Source organism: Brassica rapa, chromosome A07 (genome assembly GCF_000309985.2).
Source record: "Brassica rapa cultivar Chiifu-401-42 chromosome A07, CAAS_Brap_v3.01, whole genome shotgun sequence".
Taxonomy (NCBI): Eukaryota; Viridiplantae; Streptophyta; class Magnoliopsida; order Brassicales; family Brassicaceae; genus Brassica; species Brassica rapa.
This window is the reverse complement of record NC_024801.2, coordinates 25,322,104-25,336,304: the sequence shown is the minus strand read 5'-3', so window position 1 is coordinate 25,336,304 and position 14,201 is coordinate 25,322,104. Positions and strand designations below refer to the sequence as shown.

The following is a 14,201-nucleotide window of genomic DNA, read 5'->3' as shown; positions in this document are numbered from 1 at the left end:
CTGAAGCTATTATGGGCCTTTACATAGATTTCCCCGTGAGCTTTTAGCCCTCATGGCTGTGCTTGTGATCATTGGCTATGGCAGAGCAGGTCTCTTGGAGCAGGGTTGCTGAAGTGAGGCCTGTCATGAGAGACTTAGGTGTAAAAAAGGCTCCTGGACACAAATGGGTTTGCACTTAGACACATCAAGCCGCCATGCATGTTATAATTATCCTCTGTTAGATGGACTGAATCAACTGATGAAAGACGGTGCTGGTTATGCCATCAATCAGGAACAAAGTTCAGACAAAGAACTTCAGGGTGTAGGATGAAGGTGACCCTCGTGAATCTTTACTTAATAACACATATTCCATATATTATCAGACCGAAAACAATATGTATACACATCGCGACTAATTTTTGCTGCCATAAACACAATTTGGACAAGGGTGGGGCTTGCTTGGGTAAGTATTATTCCTATATACCACATGGTGATTTACTTTATCAAGCAGGAGCTTTGTAATTACTTCAAAACTGGTCAGCCAGTTGAGGAAATTTCTGCAGCAGCCAGGTAACTCCTTTTATAGCAGCCTAAACACAAATGCAAAAATGATAGTTAATAAAACCAAATGCATCCAACGCAATCGGAATTAAATAGTAGCTGATGTTACCAGAACTGTGTCTCCAGGTTTGATTGCAGGCTCAACGCAGTCCCTTCCATATCTGCAAACGAAACACCCGGCAAGACAAATTGGCATTAATGTCGGTTTATTGAAGTTGCAACAAAGTTGTGTAGAGGAGAGTGTACTTACACAATCTGTCGCTTGCCATCAATAACTTCCAGCTTGTACAAGCTGCAACCTTTACTAAACGGGAAGTTCTTGCCTTTCCATTCTATTTACAAACTCCAAGAGTTATCATTACAACAACATATATAAGCTTTGCGTTTAATGTAACAAAGAAGACTACTAACCTAAATGCCATGAAACTCCAACAGCTGACGTGTCCTCTTTCGAAATGTCATCTATCACGAACTGAAGATCCGTACTCGTTGCTTCGATGAACTTCCCGAAGAAGTCTAGAATCGCCTGTGTCAATGGTGTTAGGTAAAGAAAGCTCTGAGAAGGGTGAAAATTTCATCGGTTTACCGTTCGGCCAACGAAAGGGGAAGAGAAGACGAGATCCTCGTAGACGCAATCCTGAGCGATGAGGTCTGTGACGGAGGATAAGTCATGGACGTTGATAGCTGCGTAGAAGCTGGAGACGACCTCATGCGCTGGCGTCGGAGTTGTTTCGAGGACAACGTCGTTGGCTGTCTCTGACGGCGACGTGGCTGCTTTTGCAGCCAGACAAGAGGATGCTAACAATCGGTGACGTGTACGAGTGGCGATTGTTGGTTTCAGGACTGTGTTTCTGAGGAAGAAGAAAGGAGGAAGATCGTGGGGAGGGAGGAGTAACGGAGGAGACGCCAAAGAAGGGGCGAGAGATACAGTGAAGCTCATCGTCGTTTTTGGATTTGATTTTTACCGAAGGCCCGAATGGCTTTGACATTTTTAATAGCGGATTATCCACAAAATTTTTGGAATTTTCTTTTGACAAAATTTGAATTTGACTCATAAACCTGAGAAATACATTATGATTTTTAGTGCATGAACGGTCGGAATGTAAAAATGTTTTACAGCTTTTACATCACTTTTAATGTCATGTTTTTCAAGCCGTAATTAGATGTACATTCTGTGGAATAAAATTATGTGAGATAAATTATCCACAGAGATTTTACAAAATAAAATTTTGTTTAAATTATACGAGAAATCAATTATATTTCACTAATTTCAATTAAATATTTAAAAATGAGAAATCAATTATATTTCACTAATTTCAATTAAATATTTAAAAATGAAGTGAAGTTAAAAAACATTCAAATGTATTATTAATTGAAAATAATTTTAAAATTTTCCTATTTTATTATTTTTTGTTTGTGATATTTTGTTGCAAAAAAAACTAGTATTATTGTAGAGCATTTTCTTTTTTTCTTCTTGTTAGCTAATGATATCCTAATAATTTTCATTTATTAAATAAGTGAAGGCTATAAATACTTACGACCACAGCTTAAGCAAGTGGTGAGTAGCAGCACCATGGAAGTAGTGTCGTCTCTCGGATTCCGAGACCTCCCGTCCCTTACACTAACCTCCAGCCTCAACCACCGTCCCAATCCTTCCTTCAAAGACAGACCCCCAACGAAATCCCCAGCCAGACCCAGCCGAACCAGACGCCCTTCATCAACTCCCCCATCCAAAAAGCCCAAACCTTTCCGAGAGAGAGACGCCTTCCCTTCCTCCCTCCCTCTCCACTCCAAAAACCCACACATCATCCACAGAGCCCTCCAAAACCTCGCTCGCCGGAACAAACTCGAAGACGCTCTCACCATCCTCGACTACCTCGAACAGAGAGGGATCCCCGTAAACGCCACGACTTTCTCCGCGCTTTTAGCCGCCTGTGTTCGCCGGAAGTCGCTGATTCACGGCAAGCAGGTTCACGTTCATATAAGGATCAATGGGTTGGAGAAAAGCGAGTTCCTTGGGACGAAGCTCGTGCATATGTACACTGCTTGCGGTTCGATTGAGGATGCGCAGAAGGTGTTCGACGAAAGTTCTAGCTCGAATGTTTATTCGTGGAACGCGTTGCTTAGAGGGACGGTGATATCTGGGAAGAGGAGGTATAAGGATGTTGTTTCTACGTTTGCGGAGATGAGAGAGCAAGGGGTTGATTTGAATGTTTATAGTTTGTCTAACGTGTTTAAGAGCTTTGCTGGCGCGTCTGCTTTGAGGCAGGGGTTGAAGACGCATGCTCTTGCGGTTAAGAACGGTTTGTTTAGTAGTGATTTTCTCAAGACTTCGGTTGTTGATATGTATTTTAAATGTGGTAAAGTAGGGCTTGCGCGTAGAGTGTTTGATGAGATTGAAGAGAGGGATATTGTTGCTTGGGGGGCGATGATTGCTGGATTGGCTCACAATAAAAGGCAGTGGGAAGCTCTTGGATTGTTTAGGACGATGATAAGTCAAGAAGGGATTTATCCAAACTCTGTTATAATTACAACGATTCTTCCTGTTCTTGGGGATGTTAAGGGACTGAAACTGGGGAAGGAGGTCCATGCTCATGTATTGAAATCGAAGAATTACGTGGAGCAGCCGTTTGTTCACTCTGGTTTGATTGACTTTTACTGCAAGTGTGGGGATATGGTCTCTGGGAGACGGGTGTTCTATGGCTCTAAACAGAGGAATGCCATTTCTTGGACTGCGTTGATGTCTGGATACGCAGCCAACGGAAGGTTTGATCAAGCTTTGAGGTCTATTGTCTGGATGCAGCAAGAAGGGTTTAAGCCAGACGTTGTTACAATTGCTACTGTTCTTCCTGTTTGCGCAGAGCTGAGAGCTGTAAAGCAAGGAAAGGAGATTCACTGTTATGCTTTAAAGAAACTCTATTTGCCAAATGTTTCGTTAGTCACTTCATTGATGGTGATGTACTCAAAGTGCGGAGTCCCAGAGTATCCTGCCAGACTGTTTGACAGGTTGGAGCAAAGGAATGTGAAAGCATGGACGGCTATGATTGACTCCTATGTGGAAACAGGGGATTTAGAAGCAGGGATCGAAGTGTTTAGATCAATGCTTTTGTCAAAACACAGGCCGGATTCTGTTACGATGGGTCGGGTTTTGACTGTTTGCAGTGAGCTCAAAGCATTAAAGCTGGGGAAGGAGATCCATGGACACATTCTTAAAAAGGAGTTCGAGTCAATCCCTTTTGTGTCCGCAAGAATCATCAAGATGTATGGACAATGTGGAGATCTCAAAAGTGCTAATTCATCTTTTGATGCTGTTGTTGTCAAGGGCTCTCTGACATGGACCGCCATTATAGAAGCCTATGGATGCAATGGTCGCCTACGAGATGCAGTGAACTGCTTTGAGCAAATGAGATCAGAAGGGTTTACTCCCAACGCCTTCACCTTCACAGCAGTTTTATCTATTTGCAGTCGAGCCGGATTTGCTGATGAAGCTTGTCGCTTCTTCCACTTAATGCACCAGACCTACAAATTGCAGCCATCAGAAGATCAGTATTCAATTGTTATAGAACTTCTCAATCGGTTTGGTCGTGTTGAAGAGGCGCAAAGACTTGCGATCATGAGTTCTTCATCATCCCTACAAACCTGACTGACTGAAGAGCAGATATCTATTTTGCTTCTCTTAAGGCATCAAGTAAGTTGCACTTCAACGATTTCTTAAAGAGTATATTCTGTATTTTTCTTTTTTTTTTGCAATAGCTTGGAGTTATTGTATGTACTGGTTTTGAAAATGGAAGAATTACAACTTGATCAATTTGTAAAAAAGTCATGCAGTAATGAAATGTAGATTTTCTTTTCATAAGATTAGTTAGAATAAAAAAATATATTATAGTTTTCAGGAATCCATACATATACCAAACCAAATCCAGGTTACTAAACTACAATTCATATTGAATTACATAAGCAAAAGAGGTAATAAACAACTGAAAATAAATAAAAAATAAAAAATTAGTCACACCTCACAATCTGTAACACAGCTTATTAAATAGAAGCTATGTGTCTATTAGTACCAAACTATTTAATTTGAAACTATTGGTGAAGAGGTCCATATCTGGGACCCATCAAGCTCATCTGTTCCTTTAGAAGAATACAAGTGTCCTTCCCTCCATAACTCAAATGAACTTTATTCTTTGCTCTAACGTCAGAATCAACAACCCTTGTTCTTGATTCTAGAAACTAAACCCTAATACTTAAGCAGTCTAGGCTAGTAACTTAAGCTGTTATGAACTCAATATTGAGCTGTAGAAACTCTTCTGGTTTTAAGCGTCCCAAAGGGAGTCAGTATGGTATGTATCCCAAACATTCATCCCCATATAATTAGCAAACCCCATTGAGTAGTCATCTGTTGAATGCATCAACATGGTAGGAGACCCCAAAGTTGACTCGTTGATCGCTTGAATTTCCCTGGGCGAGAGCCTGACCATCGTTGGACCTGCGTTGGAAGAGCTTGAAGTGTCCACATGCATGTCTGACTCCACCGGTTCTGGTCTGAGACAGAGTGCTGCCTCATGAGCCGCCATGCGAATGCTGTCCGAGCTCGAGTCTGCAGGACGTGGCAGGCTGCCGACGAGCTCAGGGAAGTTGAGACGAGCCTCTCGTCCCCTGAAATGGAATGCTGCAACGTCATAGGCGGTTGCAGCCATTTCAGGAGTCTCGAAGCTACCTAGCCAGATACGGTTCTTGGTCCCCGGTTCGCGGATTTCAGACACCCATTTGCCCCATTTCCTCTTCCGGACTCCTCTGTAGACAGAGGGTATACCAGCTTGACCATCATATCGTCCATTGTTAATGGAATCACTAAGACCAGACATAACACACACAAAAGCAAGATGTGTCTCAAAATGTTTCTACCTTTTTTGTAATTTACCTACTTGGATTATGATGTTGGAATGTTAACAACGTTTGCAGTTTTATTTATAGGTGTGGATTCGTATCATCTTAAAACAGCAGATAAAGCGTGTACATGTTTTATAATATCTCAAGGCTTTAAAAAGTGTAGCTTCCTGGAAACTTCAGAGGTGGTTTGTGGATTTAACAAGTGTTATTTCTCAAATGGAGATACTGTAGATTCACTTAAATAGTAATATCATGATTATAATAATTAGAATCTAAAGGGAGGAGTCAGAATCTGGGTTGTGTTTTAAAATTGAAAAAGAAGTGTACTGAAGAAATGGAAGTAGTAGAGAGTGGATGAGTTTGGATTTTTGCTATAGAAGACGCGGTTTTGTTGCATCACCTGTGGACCCTCATGTGATACATTCCATAACTTGTGATGCTAATGGTTGGTGGAGAAAGTGGATTTATCCTCAAACAAATGTCAAAGTTCATTGGTTCATGTACTCTTCCAGGGTCAATTCAACAAGAATAATAAATTCACTGGCAGTGGCAGTTCCCTCTTCTTTTTGTAACAAAATAAACTCCCAAACTCTCTACGGAGTCAATTAAAAAATAAAGAAAAAATCGTTTGTAATTTTTTCTTTTGTAGCACCTGGTTTTCGGATATCTTTTCAGGTTTAGCTCAGGTTTTCTGGTTCCATTTTTAAGTTTCATTTATGTATATGCTTGGATTGGTTTCAGTTTATAATACTTTGAGTTCAGATATATTTGATCTCTGTTTAAAAATTATTTCGGATGCAAATTTATTTTGAGTTCGATTAATAATACTTCAACTTCAAGCATATTTATAGTTGGATTGGGTTCGTTAATAATATTTCGGGTTCAAATAAATTTTGTTTCTGTTTTTTTTTAAATCAGTTTGTCACCCAAAATTTATTTCAGGTTCCATTAATAATAGTTCAGTTAAGTTTTGTTTCTGTTTAACTGGAAAGAAATAGTAATAATCAATCACATAACTATTTGCTTTACAAGGGAGCGTAGGAGGTAATGGTCTTGGTCTGAAAAGGAGAAACGTTTTGTATCTTTCGGGAAAGACAGCAGATAAAACGTTAAGGTGAAAGGAGACAGAGCAGATGAATTTTCAATAAGGAAAAATAAAAGAACTTTATTACTAACAAAAAAGGTGTGACTTTAGACCACCGACTTCATCTTTGTCTTATTTATCTGATTTGATAAAAGGTGTAGTTATAAAAAATACTCTAATCAAATCGAAAACAGTTATCCAAATCTGATGGATGTTTTTCCTTTCCCTTTTGCTGTTTGTTTGTTTTTCCTTAGTAGTTTGTACTATGTGGCATCCTCAGCATAAGCACTAAGGATGGGGGTTTACGCGTTGAGGGAAAACAATGTATCAAACCTCAAAACTTTCCTCTTCGTAAAAAGTTCAATGATGTAAGCTTTGACTCATTACACAACCAGCACATACCTTCTTGATACATTAGAGTAAAATTTAATTTGCTACTAACTTTTTTCCTAGAAAAAAAAAAGTCTGGTTTTCAACAACGGAAGATGGTGATTGGGCTACCTAAAGACGACCATGATGAGAAAGAGAGATGTATACATGAATAGAAGCGGTGGTGAATTGCAGCTGGATTCCTAATTTAGTAGACTTAATATTAATGGTGAGTTGCAGCTGGACTCCCCTGTCTGCGTGTGCTTAAGTCTTAATCTAATCTAGTAGTTTAATCCAAAACACACAAGTCCACTCCCATCGTGGACTTATGATCTCCTTTGACTATTCGTAGTACTGTCTGTCGGCGTGAGAATGGTTTTCTCTTAATCATGTGGGCTTTCTTAAGCCCAATAGGCTTCATAAGCCCAATAGTGTCGACCTACCTTTGTCGGAAGCCCATTATCACTTCCCCGTGAGAAAAGCCAGTGTCCGAACTCCGAACACTCCTTGGTCGCTCCGCGAGGTTAGACTTACACATTGTACGGTTTGTACTAAATCCGACGGCCAGGTTAATTATCCGATCATAATTATCGAAATGAGCGGCGAGTCAAGCACCGAGTCATTTGAAATCGGGCAGCGAGTCCACTCGCTCAACGATCCGCGGCGAGTGGGCACGGTGAAGTACGTCGGAGGCGTGGAAGGGTACTCAGGAACCTGGATCGGCGTTGACTGGGATAATGACGGAGACGGGAAGCACGACGGAACTTTTAACGGCGTTTTCTATTTTAACGGCCGTTCACAGACCTCTGCATCCTTTGTTCGATCCGAGAAGCTTAGCCGCGGTATCACGTTGATTCAAGCGTTGGAGCTTAGATACCAAACCACTTCAACTAAAGACGAAGAAGGTAATGCATAGGCTTTATCCCCTCAGTACACATGGTTGGTTCTGATCTAATGTTATCTTTGTTGTTGTTTAGATGAAATGTATGTTTTGTCTGCGAAGAACAAACGTGTTTCGATTAAGCTTTTGGGAGGGGACAAGATTCAAGATAAGTTAAGTCGCCTTGAGGAGCTTACGAGTGCTTCTCTTCCTTTTCTTGGTGTTGGCTCTCTTGGAGTTTCATCTGACTTGGGATCAGTTCTACCCAGTAAGATTCTTTCTTTCTTTGAGTTAAAATATTCGTGTGTAACGTTACTTATTTCGTTTGCTTCCTCTGTTCTAGATTTGAAGCTGCTGGATTTGACTGGAAACTTGATTTCTGACTGGGAGGTACATGATTGTAACATATCAGCAAAAAGATTATTCCTTTACAGTTTGTGATTTGATATCTTTTGTTTCTGGCTTACAGGAGATCGGTGCTCTTTGTGAGCACTTACCAGCACTTACCACGCTTAATTTGTCTTACAACTCTATGTCAAGTGAAGTTACCTCTCTGCCGCAGTTGAAAAACATCCGTGTTTTGGTTCTGAATAATACTGGTCTGAGCTGGACTCAGGTGATCTATGATTCTTCTCAGATGAACTGATTGATCACCCTCGCCAGTTTTTTTAACCTTTTATGTCTCTTACCATGATGGAGCAGGTTGAAAAACTTAGGCCCTCTTTGCCTGCACTTGAGGAGTTGCATCTGATGGGAAACATGATTTCTTCCATAACGGTAATGTTCTATATTGTAAAACGTCTCTTTGTAGACGATACTTGAATTACATTTTACGTTCAGTTCAGTTTGTAAACTGTGAACTTTTTTTTATGTTGCAGTCAACATCATCCTCAGATGACAAAGCATTTAATTCTCTGCGGCTTCTCAACTTGGAGGATAATTGTATCTCCGAGTGGAGTGAAGTATTAAAGCTATCTAAACTTCCATGGTTAGTAATAAATGTTTTCCCTCCTACTTGTAGTTGATGGATAATACACATTGCATATCCTTGTTTAAAAAATGATCATCGAAAATGTTGTTTCTCAGCTTGGAGAACCTTTACCTGAACAAGAATAAGCTTTCACGCATCTTTAATGACAATGAATCACCAAAGAAAGTCAGCGACCCGTTTCCAAGTCTGCGTTGTCTTCTTCTAGGTAAATCACTTCAAGTGTTATATCCCTCTTCATGAAATTTAGCAATTTGGCTCACCCCATTGCATTTTTATTTGCAGGAGCAAACAACATTGGTGACCTGGCTTCGATAGACGCACTGAATGTGTTTCCTAAGTTGGTGGTATTGATCTTCTGTTTTTTGATAGTCTAATAGATCAAGAATAAGCATTAATTAACTAATCTAATAGGACTTTTAAAATTTCGTATACTTTAACTGAACATGTTTCTTCAAGTAAATAGGATATCAGGCTGTCGGATAACCCAATAACGGATCTTGCAAGAGACGGTGTCCCAAGATATGTTCTCGTTGCACGGTTGACCAAAGTACAAGTGCTGAATGGGAGTGAGGTAGAACAAGTGCCTGAATCATTATTCAAGATACTGTTACCTTTCAATCTTTCACTGCTCTATTAAATCTGAATATATTTGTTTTTTTTTTACAGGTCAGAGCTCGTGAGAAGAAGGAATCAGAGATCCGGTAAATGGCTAACTCTTCTCTTCTTGGTCGATCTTCTTGTTTGATTTTAGCGACAGGAGTATGCTTAATTCTATTTTGGATAATTGTAGGTATGTCCGAATGGTGATGTCAAAGTTCAGTAACAAGCTCGAGGAGATTGAGCTGCTTCACCCTAGGTACTTTTTTCAAAACTATATATCTTCTTTATTCTAATCTTCACAAATAGAATTGTAAAGGGTTTAGATTAATGAAGTTAATATAAGAAAGTCTCCCCTGCTTGTGATTGCTAGGTTTAATGAACTCAAGAAACTACACGGACTTGATGATGAAATGGCATCAGCTGAGAACACCCGCCCAAAGAATATAGCGTCTGGCCTTATCTGTATGTCTTTTATTAAAGGTTTCTCATGCATGGTTCATTGATACTATAGAAAGCTGCTTTGATATAGCTATTACACGTGCAGCTATTACTCTCAAATGCGTTGGTCCATCGATGGGTGAAAAGCCACCACTGACAGACAAGTTACCAAGCAGTATCACGGTTGTTACTCGAGTCTTATCTTGAAAATTTTATAGTCTAAACTTGAAAATTTTCGTTTAATGCTTTTGATTGGTGTTTGTGGGCAGGTGAAGAAGCTAAAGAGTTTATGTGAGAACTTGTTCAAGCTCAGGTCTATCAAGCTAAGGCTATTTCTTCATGAAGAGGTTCGTGAAAAAAAACAGGAGTCTGTTTTGTATCTCTATTACGTTCGTATCAATGTAACAGCTCTATATTTCCATTACAGGGCTCGCCGTTTCCTACACCAATAGATGACGAGACATCAAGATTACTTGACGCTGGAATCTATGATGGCTGTACACTTCTTGTCGACGAAGAGAGCTAAGACCATCACAGACGCACTTTTCGCAAGTTACTTGAGATCACTGTCCTAATCATTATTTCTAAGTGTTCTTTTTTTCCGACAAAACACAACTGATGAAATATGATGATGCAATGTTTTATATAAATTAAAGTATTGAAACATAATTTTAAGAGAGCTCAACGATCTTGGCTCGTTTTCCACTACTTTCTTCACCTTTAGAGCTCTTCTTGTCATCATCATCTTCATCGCCACTATCACTCTCATCATCGTCGCTATCACTCTCATCATCGCTGCTTCCATTAGCCAAACCATTACCGGCAATAGCTGCTTCAGCAGCCTTGACAGCTTCAGGCGTGTTGAGATCAGCGACACCGAGCATCAAATCCATCTCTATAACTTGAGACTCGTCTCCCGTAAGTGCCTCGAGGTCAAAAGCTTCAGAGTTTCCTTCCTCTGCTTCTTGCTCAAGTTTCTTGTTAGCCTCCGCCATGACTCCAAGAAAGCCTTTGAGTTTGTCGAGAAACTCGCTTTTGGGAACTGGAGCTATCGTTGGCTTCGATGGAGGAGGAGGAGCCTCCTTCTTCTGCTTCTTCTTCTGCTTCTTGGAGATCAAAAGTGCTGAATCGATAGCAGAGGAGGAAGAAGATGATGGATTCTTGTGTTCCAGTTCAAGAAGATCTTTGCTAGTTCCTTTCCTTCCCATGGTTACGAGACTTTGGAGAAAGAAGAGAGCTGTGGGATTGACCTAGAAAAGAGCTCGAGGTCGCCGCTTTTACTTGTAGGGTTTTGGTACAAGCAGTCGCTTTATAGTAAAATTTATAAAAATAATTTATAAAACAAACTTGAGTTTTTGAAATTTCATTCAGACTCTTTTACCTTATTATATTGTTAAATTTGTTTATTTTAATTTTTTTTTGCTATTAAACTAGAGAAATTTTCTACATAGTTCTTTTATTTTTTTTGTCACAATCATAGTTTTAATGAAAAAAATGATAAATTTTTTTTATTAAAAACTAAAAATATATTTATACATAGGATTAACTATTCTAGATTTATAGTTTAAAATTAAAAGAATTAATTTTGAGATTAGGATTTCAAATTTTTTTTAAAAAAAAATAAAAATAAAAAAAAAACTATTTTAATATTTTTTTTGAAAACTATTTTCGTGACAAAAATTTTAAAAATACAATTTGAGAGAATTACCAATTAAATTATTTTATATGTGTGAAAATATTTGCTCAAAAAGCGTGAAAATATAACTGTTAAATCAAATTCAACTTTTCGCATGTAAAACAGTCCAATCAGTAATTTTTAATTTAAACATATACTAATTTTCAAAAACAAAGATTGAAATGGTTTAAAAGTTTATAAAACTTTTCTTAGCTCAATTGCATAAGTTGAGAGGGTTGTCTTAACAGTTAGTCAAAACGGGAACGTTGACGGGTCGGACTATTTGGCTTTCCCGGTAGGAACGACTTCGTCGGAGCTCCGATCACCTTCCTCTTCTATTGCTTTACATGAATTTTATCATGTTTCGGTGAAAGAATCTGTGACGTCTGATGATTGCAAGTGTATCTCACATCTCTTTCGGGAGCTTAAAGCGCTTTATCTCTGCTTCACCTTCTCCACTGAATCACGAACTTATTGAAAGACTGCGTACGTTAGTAAGGTCTAACGATCTTCAACGAGCCTTCTCCTTGTTCTATTCTGCGCCGCTCGAGCTTCAGTCCCACCAGGCTTACGGCGCTCTGTTCCAAGCATGTGCAGAGCAACGCAATCTCCGCCACGGCATTGCCTTACACCACCACATGCTCTCGAATCCCTGTTTGTATTCGCAAGACCTTTTCCTCGCGAACCATCTCATCACTATGTACACGAAATGCGGGAAAATGTTATACGCGCGCAAGGTGTTCGATGAAATGCCTGAGAGGAATGTAGTCTCCTGGACTTCGTTGATTACAGGCTATGCAAAGGAAGGGAACGAACAAGAGGGTTTTAGTCTCTTCTCTGCTATGTTAGCCCACTGTTTACCTAACGAGTTTGCGGTGTCAAGCGTGCTGACTTCGTGCCGGTACGAGGCTGGAAAGCAGGTGCACGGACTTGCTTTGAAGCTTGGTTTGCACTGTTCGGTTTATGTGGCGAATGCGCTTATCTCTATGTATGGTAGGTGTCTTGATGGATACGAGGCTTGGACTGTGTTTGAGGCCATGGAGTTTAAGAACTTGGTTGCTTGGAACTCGATGATCGCATCTTTTCAGTGCTGCAATCTCGGGAAAGAGGCTGTTGGTGTTTTTATGCGGATGCTTAGTGAAGGAGTGGGGTTTGATCGTGCTACATTGCTTAATGTATGTTCTTCTTTGTACAAAAGCTCTGACTTAGTTCCTGATGAGGTTTCGAAGTGTTGTCTTCAGCTGCATTGTTTGAGTGTGAAGTCCGGGTTTGTGACTCAGGCCGAAGTGGCTACTGCATTGGTTAAAGTTTATTCGGAAGTTTTGGGAGAGTTTAGTGATTGCTACAAGCTTTTTATGGAAATGAGTCATTGTAGAGATATTGTTGCTTGGACTGGGATTATAACGGCGTTTGCAGTGTATGATCCGGAGATGGCTATTCATCTCTTTGGTCAGTTGCGTCAGGAGAAGCTAAGCCCTGACTGGTATACTTTCTCAAGTGTATTAAAAGCTTGTGCGGGACTTGTCACAGCTCGACAAGCTTTGACTATACACGCTCAGGTGATCAAAGGTGGTTTTGGAGCTGATACGGTGCTGAACAACTCGTTAATCCATGCTTATGCCAAGTGTGGCTCTCTTGACTTGTGCAAACGTGTGTTTGATGATATGGATTCGCGGGATGTGGTGTCTTGGAACTCAATGCTCAAAGCTTACTCATTGCACGGCCAAGTAGACTCAATTCTACCGGTCTTTATGCAAATGGACATCAAGCCCGATTCAGCGACTTTCATAGCCCTTCTCTCGGCTTGTAGCCACGCTGGTCGAGTAGAAGAAGGAATGAAAATATTCAGATCCATGTTTGAGACACCTGAAACTCTCCCTCAGCTAAATCACTACGCTTGTGTGATCGACATGCTAGGTCGAGCTGAGCGTTTTACCGAGGCAGAAGAAGTTATCGAGCAGATGCCAATGGTCCCAGATGCAGTAGTTTGGAGTGCGCTACTGGGTTCGTGTAGGAAACATGGTAACACACGTTTAGGTAAGTTAGCGGCAGATAAACTGAAAGAGCTAGAACCAACAAACTCGTTAAGCTACATCCAGCTGTCAAACATATACAGTGCAGAAGGTAGCTTTAACGAAGCCAGTAAAAGCAGGAAGGAGATGGAGACGTGGAGAGTTAGGAAAGAACCAGGCTTGAGCTGGACTGAGATAGGAAACAAAGTTCACGAATTCGCATCGGGAGGACGGCGCCGTGCAGACAGGGAAGCCATATACAAGGAACTCGAGAGACTGATTGGTCGGTTAAAGGAGATGGGTTATGTTCCAGAGATGAGGTCGGCTTTGCAAGATATAGAAGAGGAAGAACAGAAGGAAGAGCATTTGTTGCATCACAGCGAGAAACTGGCGTTAGCGTTTGCAGTGATGGAGGGACGAAGAAGATCACATGATGGTGGTGTTGCTGTGAATTTGATACAGATAATGAAGAACATAAGGATCTGTATTGATTGCCATAACTTCATGAAACTGGCCTCTAAGCTTTTGGGGAAAGAGATTCTTGTGAGAGACTCGAATCGCTTTCACCATTTTAAAGATTCTTCCTGCTCTTGTAACGATTACTGGTAACTGCCGACAGTGAGGCGTAATGTTACTTCCATCTCAAGACAAGGACAAGGACTGGTTTGGAAGTACAATAAAATTATTTTTTAAAGAATTTTAAAAGACTGTTAGGTGTGTTG

General features: G+C 40.2%; 6 protein-coding genes across 6 annotated transcripts; 3 read left to right on the top strand and 3 right to left on the bottom strand.

Moving 5' to 3' along the window:
* Positions 1-302: 302 nt before the first annotated feature.
* LOC103831668 lies at positions 303-1,540 on the bottom strand. The gene is made up of 5 exons (XM_009107568.3): positions 1,127-1,540; positions 952-1,066; positions 791-872; positions 650-701; positions 303-569 (listed from the first exon to the last, which is right to left on the bottom strand). The coding sequence occupies exons 1-5, from the start codon at positions 1,478-1,480 to the stop codon at positions 507-509; spliced, it is 666 nt and encodes a 221-aa protein (XP_009105816.1). The 5' UTR covers positions 1,481-1,540; the 3' UTR covers positions 303-506.
* Positions 1,541-2,060: 520 nt separating this feature from the next.
* Positions 2,061-4,393, top strand: LOC103831667 (pentatricopeptide repeat-containing protein At1g71460, chloroplastic). Its single transcript, XM_033274321.1, has one exon. The coding sequence runs from the start codon at positions 2,114-2,116 to the stop codon at positions 4,181-4,183; it is 2,070 nt and encodes a 689-aa protein (XP_033130212.1). The 5' UTR covers positions 2,061-2,113; the 3' UTR covers positions 4,184-4,393.
* LOC103831666 (ethylene-responsive transcription factor ERF021) lies at positions 4,277-7,105 on the bottom strand. Its single transcript, XM_009107566.2, has one exon. It carries the CDS (start codon positions 5,403-5,405, stop codon positions 4,854-4,856), a length of 552 nt encoding a protein of 183 aa, XP_009105814.1. The 5' UTR covers positions 5,406-7,105; the 3' UTR covers positions 4,277-4,853.
* Positions 7,106-7,399: 294 nt separating this feature from the next.
* Positions 7,400-10,471, top strand: LOC103831664 (tubulin-folding cofactor E). Its single transcript, XM_009107563.3, has 15 exons — positions 7,400-7,788; positions 7,861-8,031; positions 8,107-8,153; positions 8,233-8,379; positions 8,466-8,540; positions 8,642-8,751; positions 8,850-8,959; positions 9,037-9,098; positions 9,218-9,325; positions 9,421-9,455; positions 9,545-9,610; positions 9,725-9,816; positions 9,899-9,975; positions 10,062-10,139; positions 10,220-10,471. The coding sequence occupies exons 1-15, from the start codon at positions 7,479-7,481 to the stop codon at positions 10,316-10,318; spliced, it is 1,587 nt and encodes a 528-aa protein (XP_009105811.1). The 5' UTR covers positions 7,400-7,478; the 3' UTR covers positions 10,319-10,471.
* On the bottom strand, positions 10,412-11,077 carry LOC103831665 (uncharacterized protein C12orf45 homolog). The gene has a single exon (XM_009107565.3). It carries the CDS (start codon positions 10,998-11,000, stop codon positions 10,464-10,466), a length of 537 nt encoding a protein of 178 aa, XP_009105813.1. The 5' UTR covers positions 11,001-11,077; the 3' UTR covers positions 10,412-10,463.
* A 600-nt stretch (positions 11,078-11,677) lies between these two features.
* Positions 11,678-14,173, top strand: LOC103831662 (pentatricopeptide repeat-containing protein At1g71420). Its single transcript, XM_009107561.3, has one exon. It carries the CDS (start codon positions 11,857-11,859, stop codon positions 14,086-14,088), a length of 2,232 nt encoding a protein of 743 aa, XP_009105809.1. The 5' UTR covers positions 11,678-11,856; the 3' UTR covers positions 14,089-14,173.
* Positions 14,174-14,201: the final 28 nt, after the last annotated feature.

Coding starts and splice junctions, on each gene's coding strand:
- LOC103831662 (XM_009107561.3), top strand. CDS start 11,857: ATGATTGCAAGTGTATCTCACATCTCTTTCGGGAGCTTAAAGCGCTTT.
- LOC103831666 (XM_009107566.2), bottom strand. CDS start 5,405: ATGTCTGGTCTTAGTGATTCCATTAACAATGGACGATATGATGGTCAA.
- LOC103831664 (XM_009107563.3), top strand. CDS start 7,479: ATGAGCGGCGAGTCAAGCACCGAGTCATTTGAAATCGGGCAGCGAGTC. Junction 9,456..9,544: donor AAGAAGGAATCAGAGATCCG/GTAAATGGCTAA, acceptor GGATAATTGTAG/GTATGTCCGAATGGTGATGT. Junction 9,817..9,898: donor TATAGCGTCTGGCCTTATCT/GTATGTCTTTTA, acceptor TTACACGTGCAG/CTATTACTCTCAAATGCGTT.
- LOC103831667 (XM_033274321.1), top strand. CDS start 2,114: ATGGAAGTAGTGTCGTCTCTCGGATTCCGAGACCTCCCGTCCCTTACA.
- LOC103831665 (XM_009107565.3), bottom strand. CDS start 11,000: ATGGGAAGGAAAGGAACTAGCAAAGATCTTCTTGAACTGGAACACAAG.
- LOC103831668 (XM_009107568.3), bottom strand. CDS start 1,480: ATGAGCTTCACTGTATCTCTCGCCCCTTCTTTGGCGTCTCCTCCGTTA. Junction 873..951: donor TGGAGTTTCATGGCATTTAG/GTTAGTAGTCTT, acceptor GTTTGTAAATAG/AATGGAAAGGCAAGAACTTC. Junction 570..649: donor AACCTGGAGACACAGTTCTG/GTAACATCAGCT, acceptor ATTTGTGTTTAG/GCTGCTATAAAAGGAGTTAC.